A 12,243-nucleotide genomic window follows, 5' to 3' on the forward strand; every position below is an offset into this window, starting at 1 on the left:
TCGGCGTTTTAGAGACGAGGGTCCAAATGATTTCATTGATTTTCTGCCTGTCTGTCACTTTAACTGTGTTTTAATAAATACGTCTGTGTGTCTTTAAGAAGCAGCATGAAGTCTTTCAATGAAAACTTCCTCCTGAACTCTGAAGTTCACATTTGTGATGTGGAACACGACGTGTGTGTGTGTGTGTGTGTGTGTGTGTGTGCTGGTGTTTACCTGCCACCTTTCTTTACGCCTGTTAAGTCTGTAAAGCCTGTAATCTCCTCCGTCACTGCCGGCTGATTAAAACACACACACACTCCCTTTTTAAGGCAGCAGCCTGCGTCCAGATATCGGATGTCGGCTGACGGGCGGACGGACGGAGCGCTCTGTGTTTCCAGATGTTTGACCTATTCTCCATTACATGCTGATCTGAGCAGCGTATGGTGTTTTTCTTCTGTCATGTGACATTTAAAGCTCCAGGATTGTGACGTCCGTCTGTGTTTGGTCCAAATGATTTTGTCAAATCAAAGAAGGAGAGTCTGCTTTCCTCTGCTGGTTCAGCTTCGTCCACGCGACGCTGACTTTCAGCTGGTCTTTGTGAAGATCTCCATCCGTCCCCCTTCGCTCTCATTCAAACAGCCAAACATTTCAAACAGGTGTCACAGTTTTCCTCGTCCACAGTGAAACGGTGGAAACAAGTTCTTCATTTATTTTAAGCACTTGTTTCATTCATCGTCCCGGAGGCGTCTCTCCTCTTCCTACATGTTTGGTCTTTTCAGATTTGTCCTCATCTTCACTAAATGTGAAGCTGGCTAAATGTTTCTGGATGTTTCCGATGTGTCTTTATTATTATTATTATTATTATTATTATTATTATCCACTAGACGCAGGAGACATCTTAAGTTGACCAGTTTGGTGTTGAAATCATTAGTTTTACTTGTAACAATAACAATAATAATAATAGTAATAATTAAATCAGAGTAATAACGTATTATCTCCTGATTTTGTTTCTTAATATTTGCGTCGGCCGCACGTTTTTTGATCATAATTAGAGGCTAATAAAGCTTCAGTGGTAGAGCGAGGTAGTGTGTGTGTTACACAGAGAGAGAGAGAGAGAGAGAGGGGGGTAGAGCGAGGTACAGTCACACTGATATCCTCTGATTGTTTCTCATGTGTTCAGTTGGAGGCTGAGCAGCTTACAAACCCAAAGACAGTCCACTCTTAATTAATTATTGTTATTGTTATTATTATTATTAACAGTTGTTGTGATTAACGCTTCATTCTCAGTTTGCCACATTTTGTTTTTGGATTATTTCACCTTCTCAGCGACGTGTCGGGTGTCACAGGTGAGTCTTATTTATGTTTATTTATTAGTCACGAAAGAAATGTATTAATTTATTAACTAATTATTATTTTGTATTTTGTAGAGATGTTAGTAGAACATGTTTTATTGTAAAATACTTTAAAGTTTATTAATGTGCTGATTGAAACATGATTCTTCTTTTATATTTGTGTCACTACTCGTGTTTTTGTTAAATACACATTTCTATTGAATTTATTTGCGGATTTTAATAATTACTTGATTGCCTCTCTTCATGTCATTAACCATAAATTCAACGTTTCCTGTGAACCCGTCCCCTCCCTCCTCCTCCAGGAGAATCATAATCACACCATTATTTAATTAGAATAAAGAAAAGTTAACTGTAATATTTATTAATGCATCCCCACATATATATAATATAATATAAGTAAAAGTAGGAGAAATATCTTCACGTCTTGATTTTTGTCAGAAATATTCTAAAAATCAAAAAAAGAAAATTATACAGAATGTATTATTTCAAAATCATTTTATCAGAGATTTTGATGCTTTAAAGTACATCAATGCTGCTATAAGACACGTACGTCCCTGTTGCTATTATTATTATTTTCAGTAGTTTTATAATTAAATATTAATATTACCAAAATTCTTAAGCTTAATAAATTAAAACCCTCTCTTTCTAAAAAAGAATACATTCTGTAACTAGTTAAATCATCCATAACGAGTTAACATGAGGATGTAGATTCATTATTAATTTGTTTTGCTTTTGAATAAACTTTAAAAAACAAAACTTTGATTTTCTGACTTTCAGACACACACACACATATATTATGATTCATATTCATATAGTCATATATATTAAAAGCATCATCACAGTGCCTTAAAAAAGATCAGAATGTACATTTAGTTTGTATTTCAATGATCCATTAAATCTGCTGAAAGATAAATTACAGAAAACACAAAATAAAAAGCTAAATATTTGTCTCAATAAGATAATTACTGCTGATAATAATAAATATATAAATGTAAACTAAAAGCAGCCTGAATAATGGAAACAGCTCCATCACTAACGCAGGTCATAACAGACGACAATCAGTCAAATGTGTTTTAATACAAACTACAATAATCAATATTTAGTGTCATGAACCAGCGTCAGTGTGTCAACAGAGAGGATCTAGAAACGAAATTGATTTGAGGGACACAAAGTTTATGTTTCGGTCGGTTGAAAAATGATCTCAGGTATTTTGCAGTGTACCCTGATGAAGATAGTACAGATGATGATGAGGACTGACCTTTTAAACCAAACCTGACTCCGAATCTGCAGCCTCATGTTGTCGAGCTTCAGTCAAACCCAGAAATGTGATTTGAATTCTCGTCACAAAGTTTGCAAAGAGAGAAAGAAAATGTCAGCCTGAATTTTGGGGAAATATGTAAAGAATGACAGGAACCTTCCTCCTATTATTATTATTATTATTATTATTATTATTATTCAAAGACTCCAAATTACCAAAAATACTGCCACCTTTTACTCAACTCATGTGTCTTTGTTTGTGATGAAGATGAAGGTGGAGGGCCTCCAGGAGGACGGGGAGTCTGGTTCTGTGTCTTCAGCAGACCGGACCAGCGCCACTCTTCGTACCAGCGGGGCGGTGGCGTGTAGCCCCGGCTCGGCCGAGCGCTGCATGTCCCGGCTGCTGAGCGCCGTGGAGAGCGAGCTGCAGGCCGGCCGGGAGAAGGGCGACCCGACGGAGAGGGAGCTGAGGGTGACGCTGGAGGACGCCGAGCTGTGGAGGAAGTTTCAGCACATCACCAACGAGATGATCGTCACCAAGAACGGACGGTAACCAGGATGAGTGTCTGACTGGAATCGTTGTTTCATTTGAGTAAAACCTGCACATTGTGGTTTTATGTGTGGGACTACGTCTTGGCTCTGAGCAGTTGCCAGGCAACCAGCCAAGACCCCAGGAAGTAAAATAGTCGGGCACATAAAACACCTCATAAAATGCCAAATTGTCCTTTGAACATTTCAGTGTTTGGAGCCGTATATTTCATTTAACTCTGAATTGTGTTTCAAAACGTTGACCTATTCTTTAAGGTGAGGGAAAGATGGCGGATTTAAAGAAACCAACGCAGCCTGTTGGTAGGAAACAGGATGCCAGCAGCGGCTTTGTGTTGCCAAAACAACTTCAGCCTACGGCCTCCATTGCACCTGCGGGTCTTTGGTCCACCTGCGGGTCGTTGGTCCACCTGCGGGTCGTTGGTCCACCTGCGGGTTCTTAGTCCACCTGCGGGTCCTTGGTCCACCTGCGGGTCCTTAGTCCACCTGCGGGTCGTTTTTCCACCTATGGGTCCTTAGTCCACCTGCGGGTCCTTGGTCCACCTGCGGGTACTTGGTCCACCTGCGGGTCCTTAGTCCACCTGCGGGTCCTTAGTCCACCTGCGGGTCGTTGGTCCACCTGCGGGTCGTTTTTCCACCTATGGGTCCTTAGTCCACCTGCGGGTCCTTGGTCCACCTGCGGGTCGTTGGTCCACCTGCGGGTCGTTTTTCCACCTATGGGTCCTTAGTCCACCTGCGGGTCCTTAGTCCACCTGCGGGTCCTTAGTCCACCTGCGGGTCGTTGGTCCACCTGCGGGTCGTTTTTCCACCTATGGGTCCTTAGTCCACCTGCGGGTCCTTGGTCCACCTGCGGGTCCTTGGTCCACACAGTTGACCGACAGACAACGATATCTGATCAGGCAAAAAAAAGTAAAACCACCTGTGTGGGAGGACGATGGATTTGTCCTTTAAGGTGTGAGTCCTCACCAGTCATTCACAACTTCAGGAATCTGAGAGGACGGCCACATCACACGGGTTACTTTGAAAACACATCCACAGCCCTGCGTTCATCAGGAACTTTTCCTAAACATTTGCAGAGTTTATGAATCTTAAAACCTCCGTTTGGTGTTTCAGTGTGAAACTGAGCTTTTACAAAAAGCTGATGTCAGCTGCTCAGAGCTTTCTGTCGTCTCTAACTAACGTTGATACGTGTGATCACACAGCTGCTTGATTTGTCTCCACAGTGAAATAATGTTGGCTGTGAAACCAGGATTGGGTTTTGTTGTTGAGGTGTTTCACTGTGGACGGACATGTGTCCTAAAACCACTTGTTAGGGTTTTAAAAATGAGTCCAGTACTCACCTGGACAGGCTTTGAAACAAAGGGAGATACACCGACAATATAAGTGTTATATGCTATATATATATAATAGTTAAATAATGAGATTATCATTATAGAGTTTGGTTCGTGGCTTGTGACGGGGGGATCTGGACTCAGTGCTTCAGTCGTCAGGAGTTTTACGATAATGCTTCCTAATGAAGAGTCGTCGTTCATGAACGTTTGCTTCTGGAATATTTTCGAGGAATAATAGGACCATGAGTCGACTTTGCTGTCACTCGTGTTTGAAGCTGACTCCAGATCAGTGATCCTGTTAACTGGGGTTATTCATTAGTCTCGATAGCAGCCGTTAACGTCGCCTGTGTGTGTGTGTTTATTTTGCCGAGCCGAGGCGCGTTGACCAGTCGCGCCCTGCGGTGGGAAAACACTCCATTTACACCTGCAGAACGCCACTTCAACTGCTATTACTGAGGGAGGACAGGCTGTTTGTCTGAATGTAGATTTAGACACATGAAAACTTAACAACATAAGCTCGTGACAGATGCACAAAGTACTTGTACTTCACTTGAGTATTTCCATTTTCTATGACTTTATACTGTTTACTGCACTACATTTTCTTTACTTTAGATTCAGATTTTACTCACCAAACATATGAAGAGCTTTTAATATGTGATGCATTATCAAAAGATTCAAGAGAGAAATTCAAGTTTTTGTTCCTTTTCTCAAATCAAACTGAAAGACTTTGACTGTTAGTCAGTGTTTTCAGAATGTTTCCAAACCAAACAATCGATCAATTAATGGAGAAAATAATCATCCACAATGAACTAATAATCATTAGCTGATAGTTCAGAATGAGCTCCACCTCAACTCCAACAGTAACATCCTGCTTCACATTAATGAGGAGGAATAATCCTCTAATGACAGAATCTATAACAGGAGGACAGACACAGGAGGACAGTCACAGGGGGACAGTCACAGGGGGACAGTTACAGGGGGACAGACACAGGAGGACAGTCACAGGGGGACAGACACAGGAGGACAGACACAGGAGGACAGACACAGGAGGACAGTCACAGGGGGACAGTCACAGGGGGACAGACACAGGAGGACAGTCACAGGGGGACAGTCACAGGAGGACAGACACAGGAGGACAGTCACAGGAGGACAGACACAGCAGGACAGAGACAGGAGGACAGTCACAGGAGGACAGACACAGGAGGACAGACACAGGAGGACAGACACAGGAGGACAGTCACAGGGGGACAGACACAGGAGGACAGACACAGGAGGACAGAGACAGGGGGACAGTCACAGGAGGACAGACACAGGAGGACAGTCACAGGGGGACAGTCACAGGAGGACAGACACAGGAGGACAGACACAGGAGGACAGTCACAGGGGGACAGACACAGGAGGACAGACACAGGAGGACAGACACAGGAGGACAGTCACAGGGGGACAGACACAGGAGGACAGACACAGGAGGACAGAGACAGGGGGACAGACACAGGAGGACAGTCACAGGGGACATCTGACTGCTGGAGTACTTTAAGGACAGTTTACTGATTATACTCACAGACTTTCACTGGAACAGAGTTCTTGTACTGTGTGGTATTAGTACTTTTACTGCAGTAAAGGATCTGAGTACGTCCTCCACCGTCCTCCACCCTGGACACAACTAACAAATTAATTATTAATTATTGATTCATGTCTAAATTAGATAAAATAACAAATGATGAATGAAAATACTAGAATATACAAATATATTTCTACGCTGATAGTTTGGTGGTGTTATTCATCCCCCTCCGCTCATCGTGTGTGTGTTTGTCGATCTGGGTGGAGAGCTGTCATGTACGACGGCCCTCACAGGTATAAATAAAGTTGTATTGAATTGAATGGACTCACTGGTAGAGATAACCAGCAACAGGACTGGCTTCAGTACCACAAAGTACAAAAATATACAGTGTTTTCTGATGGAAGAGAGACAATCATCTTAACTCAAGGTCCACTTACCAGATAGTATTATTATTATTATTAGTCTTCATATCACGATATTGATTGATAGAATAAATCTCATTATTGATGACATAATGCAACCAGAGATATGAAGATGTGAAGGTGATAAACTCACAGTTTATATATAACCAGCTAAAATGTGTGTTTGTGCAGCCGCATGTTCCCGGTCCTGAAGGTCAGCGTGTCCGGTCTGGACCCCAGCTCCATGTACTCCTTCCTGCTGGACTTCGTGCCGGCCGACAGCTGCCGCTGGAAGTTCGTGAACGGGGAGTGGGTGGCGGCCGGCCGGGCGGAGGGCCGCGGCGAGGGGCGGGGCCACGGCGGCATTTACATCCACCCCGACTCGCCGAACTTCGGAGCTCACTGGATGAAGGCGGCCGTGACCTTCAACAAGGTCAAACTCACCAACAAGGTCAACGGGGGGGGACAGGTGAGACAATCTGATCATGTTGAAACTTAGAAATATACATTTATTCTTCGTCATCCTTTCGTTTGTTCATTGATGTGTTTGTTCTTTCCTTCCTCCTCTCTCTTCTTCTTCTTCTTTGGTTCAATGTCTTTTTCTTCTTCTTTTCTACTTCTACTTTTTCCTTTCTTCCCTTCTCACTCCTCTTTTCTTCCTCTGTCTATTATCGGGCTCTCCATGTCAAGAGCGTCTCTTCCTCTTCCTCCTCTTCTTCTTGTTTCTCTTCTTCAGTCCATACTTTTTCCTTTCTTCATCCTCATACTCTTCTTCCTCTCCTTCTTCTTCTTCTGTCCATTATCAGGCTCTCCATGTCAAGAGTGTCTCTTCCTCTTTTGTCTCTCTCTCTCTCTCTCTCTCTCTCTCTCTCTCCTCCCCGTATTGTATTGGAGTGGGCGAGAGACTACCGCCTCTAATTAGCCACTTCAGTCCCTCTCCTCGCTCACTTCACCTGCTCGCCCCCTCGTAACCACGGGAACGGGATAAACAGCTCTTAATTGGCCGGCAGCAGTTTAATGCACTTCCTGTCGAGAGCCGTTCACCACTCAGAGAGGCCTTCACACACACACACACACACACACACACACACACACACATGTCCAGCACTACAAAATTGGCAATAATGTTGTTTATATTTACCCCATTATCCCTGTCCAAACACACACACACACACACACACACACACACACACACACACACACACACACAGCGGGCAGTAATGCAGAGTTGGAACAGAGAGCTCGGCCATAATGAAATAATTGCTCAGCTTATTTGTACATTATGGTAATTATGTTTTTTACTGGGAAATTAATTTACCCATCATGCTTCAGATGGACGAGAGAGAGAGAGAGGTAAACTATATTCAAAAACACACACACACACACTCCAGCTAATGTGGGCACTGCCAGGGTAAACACACACACACACACACACACACAGTGTCGGGGTCAGATGTGAAGCCAGCCTCTCAATCTGAATAGAAAACAGTTTGTTTTTGTGTGTCCGCCTGGAGAGCTCGGATTGGTTAATTGGGCCTCGTTAGTGAGGGGGAAGAGGAGGAGGAGGTGGAGGAGGTGGAGGGGTTGATGGAGAGATGGACGACAGATGGATAAAAGAGTGTTTGGGCCCAAAGACAAAGATGGCTCCACTCCATAAACTGACAATAACTACACCTGGATTTGATTTCTGTTTGTCATTCATTCAAAAGTACAAATCTGTTTTCAAACTTTCACTTTCAGTCTGGATCTGTTCAGACCAGGTGCTGCATGTGCATCACGTGGTGTGTATGTACAGGGATTGACAATATAGATGGGTATCTAGAAGGTTTGTCTTCAGGAAGTACTGACAATAATACAGCCTCACAGAGCCAGCAGCTGATGGAGAGTCAGAGGGGAACATGAAGGTCTGAACCACATTTCATCACAATCCATCCAATACTGACTGACTGACTAACAGCCAGCCAGCTAGCTAGCTGTGCTGCTTGTGGTCTAAAACCTCTGATGTGGCAAAGTGAAACGCTGCTTTTTAAGTGAATAAACAGGTATGAGCATGTCTAAACAGGTGTGAACAGGTAGGAAGAGGTGTGAACAGGTATAAACAGGTGTATAAACAGGAATAAACAGGTATAAACAGGTGTAAACAGGTATAAACAGGTATAAACAGGTGTATAAACAGGTGTGAACAGGTATAAACAGGAGTAAACAGGTATAAACAGGAGTAAACAGGTATAAACAGGTGTGAACAGGTGTGAACAGGTGTAAACAGGAGTAAACAGATATAAACAGGTGTGAACAGGTATAAACAGGAGTAAAGAGATATAAACAGGTGTGAACAGGTAGGAAGAGGTGTGAACAGGTATAAACAGGAGTAAACAGGTATAAGCAGGTGTTAACAGGTATAAACAGGAGTAAACAGGTATAAACAGGTGTGAACAGGTATAAACAGGAGTAAACGGGTATAAACAGGTGTGAACAGGTATAAACAGGAGTAAACAGATATAAACAGGTGTGAACAGGTATAAACAGGTGTGAACAGGTATAAACAGGACTAAACAGGTGTGAACAGGTATAAACAGGAGTAAACAGGTATAAACAGGTGTGAACAGGTATAAACAGGTATTAACAGGTGTGAACAGGTATAAACAGGAGTAAGCAGGTATTAACAGGTGTGAACAGGTATAAACAGGAGTAAGCAGGTATTAACAGGTGTGAACAAGTATAAACAGGAGTAAACAGGTATTAACAGGTGTGAACAGGTATAAACAGGAGTAAACAGGTATTAACAGGTGTGAACAGGTATAAACAGGTGTGACCAGGTATAAACCGGTGTGACCAGGTATAAACCGGTGTGAACAGGTATAAACAGGTATTAACAGGAGTGAACAGGTATAAACAGGTGTGACCAGGTATAAACAGGTGTGACCAGGTGTATGAACAGGTGTCTCTCTGTGTCTTCAGATCATGTTGAACTCTCTCCATAAGTACGAGCCTCAGCTCCACATCGTGTGCGTCGGCTCCCGTCATCGTTTGGTTTCCAACGTTTCCTTTAAAGAAACTCAGTTCATCGCCGTCACAGCCTACCAGAACGAAGAGGTACATATATATATATATATATATATATATATATATATATATATATATATATATATACATATAAACAGATGTATAAAATATTCCAATTATAATGATGGCAGCGTTGAGCATTTGATCCTATTTCACATGTTCATCCTACACTTGTGGTGATGTTGGTGTGTTTTTGTGTTCAGATCACAGCTCTGAAGATCAAATACAACCCGTTTGCTAAAGCCTTCCTGGACGCTAAAGAGAGGTACGACCTCCCCAATGACATGTTCTGTCACAGTTGTGGAAAGTAACGAAGTACATTTACTCAAATACTACACTTAAATACAATTTAGAGGAACTGTTACTTGAGCATTTCCATTTTATTCTGCTTTATACTTTATACTGCACTACATTTATCTGACAGCTGGAGTTACTGGTTATAAAATAATAAGTTACTGCTGATAACTTTAAATGCAGGACTTATAATGAAGTATTTTAACATTGCTGAGTTGGTACTTTTACTTCAGTAAAGGATCTGAGTACTTCTTCCACCACTGTGTTTGTATTTGTAGTTGAATGAATGGGAACGGTGTGTAAAGCAGCCAGGAGTCGGTCAGCAGACACTTAGCGCTTAGCATTTCTCACCAGGATAGCAGAGGAAGTTAGCATTAGCAGGCGATTAAAGAGTCATTATCAGCTGCTCAGAGCTCCACATCTCGCTCGTTTGGAGTGATGGTGTCAAGTGAGAGAGATATACAAACCAAACACACACACACACACACACACACACACACACACACACACACACACACAGAGGTTGTGTTTTGACAGCGTTTGATTTATCCTCCTCAGAAACCCAGGCGGACGGGGCTTACCAGAGTCACTGGAGAGTCGTGCTGGAATTCAACCCTGTGAGTCCAAAAACTTGAATTAGCCTTAAAACCACCGCATTTTATTTTTATGATATACAGTGCATATATATATATATATATATATATATATATATATATGTATATATATATAACTTTTATATAGTATATAATATCAAAATCTATTTGTTGGTACAAAATTGGAATAAGATTATAAAAAATATTTTTGCAATTTTAATTTGTATTGTTTTTAAGTGTTGTATTTTTTATTTCTTATTAATTAGAATTCTATATAATTTGTAATTAATCCATGAGTGCAAAAGAAGTATAGTATTTAAATATTATGTATGTATGTTTTAAATTTATTAACAGTAGGAAGGAAGTACGTGTATGTATATATAATTACTCATGAAAATATTTCTAATTAGAATATTGTAAAAGAAAAAAATTCATTCTCATTCATATTTTTGTTTATATGTAGATTACTATATTCAAAAAACTGAATGCAAGTAAAAGCATATTTTTAAAAAGTAAAGAGTCACAAGTTTTGTGTGTGAAATGTATAATTGTATAATGTTTAATTGTTTTTCCCCTTTGAATTTTACATCAAAACAAATGTAACAAACAAAAGACTAAATATATTGTAAACTGTGTGTGTGTGTGTGTGTGTGTGTGTCAGGCTGGTCGCTGTGCTCAGCTGGAGGAGGCGGAGCTTTTCCTTACGGCAGCAGCCTCCCGCTGACGTCACATCATCACCATGGTTACAAACACCACAGTTACCCGGGGCGACACACACCTTACCCCACCGCCTACCTGTCGCACCGCTCGCACTCCTCAGGTGACAGTGTGTTTTATAAAGTTTTATATCTCTGTTTGACATCGTAGATGTTGGCACATATTTTCTGTATATAGTCGTTTGTATAATATAATAGAAATATATAAACTTGAAAGAATACAGATGTTTTTCTTAAAAGATTAATACAAAATATAGCATCAACAAAGAAAATGCATACATGTCCATACTTTATATACATGCATTTATATACAGTATATATATGTACATACAATACATACAGTATATATGCAGTATACCTTATACACTGTGTAGAAATACTGTGAACTTCAAGGATTTATTTACACATTTAATTCCTGTTGTGTCAGTTTGTCTGTCTGAAGGTGTTCAGGTGATATCAGACGGATGGAGCAGCTCCTCCCCTCGTCCAACCTCCTCCTCTTCCTCTTTGTCCTCCCCCACCTCCCTTCCCCTGACCAGCAACGCTCCTTCTTCACAGCCTCCTCCTCCTCACAATTCCAGGTGAGGCACCGCCCATAGCCTTATATGGTAAATTTAACGATAAGTTAGGTAAACAGTAAGTGTAATTTACTGATTCTATTAACTGTATAAATGTAAACGTGTATGTGTTTGTGTTCAGTCAGTATCCCTGTCTGTGGACGGTTGGATGCAGTGAGCTAAGCCCCTCCCACTCGCCCTGCGCTGCTCTCCATGGACCAATCAGCAGCGAGAGCCTCATGCAGCCTCCCAGTCACGGTCGAGTGGGTGGTGCTGGATGGCCTTCTGGCCCCACCCACTCATTCTGAGGAGAGATGTGATTGGCTGAATGGAAGACTACTGGTGACCACTGGCTTCTAGTGATTACTACTATTGGTGGCTTTTTGTACTTACTGCTAACCACTGGTGGCTACTGGTATTTACTGGTGGCTACTAGTATGTACCAGTAGCTATGACTATTGTTGACTTTTTTTAACATGCTGGTCGCTACCAGTATATACTGGTGGCTATTTGCAGCTAGTTGCAGGTGCTGGTAACAACTGATGGCAACTGGTATCTACTGGTGTAACCAGTAATAACTGGTTTTGGCTAAT

The 12,243-nt window shown here is 41.8% G+C and overlaps 1 protein-coding gene across 1 annotated transcript; it reads left to right on the forward strand.

Annotated features, from left to right (window-relative positions):
• Positions 1-1,217: 1,217 nt before the first annotated feature.
• LOC139306764 (T-box transcription factor TBX19-like) lies at positions 1,218-11,958 on the forward strand. The gene is made up of 9 exons (XM_070930714.1): positions 1,218-1,325; positions 2,857-3,137; positions 6,620-6,896; positions 9,386-9,520; positions 9,694-9,755; positions 10,343-10,401; positions 11,039-11,197; positions 11,521-11,674; positions 11,793-11,958. The coding sequence occupies exons 2-9, from the start codon at positions 2,857-2,859 to the stop codon at positions 11,956-11,958; spliced, it is 1,293 nt and encodes a 430-aa protein (XP_070786815.1). The 5' UTR covers positions 1,218-1,325.
• The last annotated feature ends 285 nt before the right edge of the window (positions 11,959-12,243 follow it).

Source organism: Enoplosus armatus, chromosome 24, assembly GCF_043641665.1.
Source record: "Enoplosus armatus isolate fEnoArm2 chromosome 24, fEnoArm2.hap1, whole genome shotgun sequence".
NCBI lineage: Eukaryota > Metazoa > Chordata > Actinopteri > Centrarchiformes > Enoplosidae > Enoplosus > Enoplosus armatus.

Bases quoted from the DNA above. Each gene is read 5' to 3' on its own strand.
- LOC139306764 (XM_070930714.1), top strand. From the start codon at position 2,857: ATGAAGGTGGAGGGCCTCCAGGAGGACGGGGAGTCTGGTTCTGTGTCT. The intron at 9,756-10,342 runs GTACGACCTCCC...TATCCTCCTCAG, and splicing joins TTCCTGGACGCTAAAGAGAG to AAACCCAGGCGGACGGGGCT. The intron at 11,198-11,520 runs GTGACAGTGTGT...CTGTTGTGTCAG, and splicing joins GCACCGCTCGCACTCCTCAG to TTTGTCTGTCTGAAGGTGTT.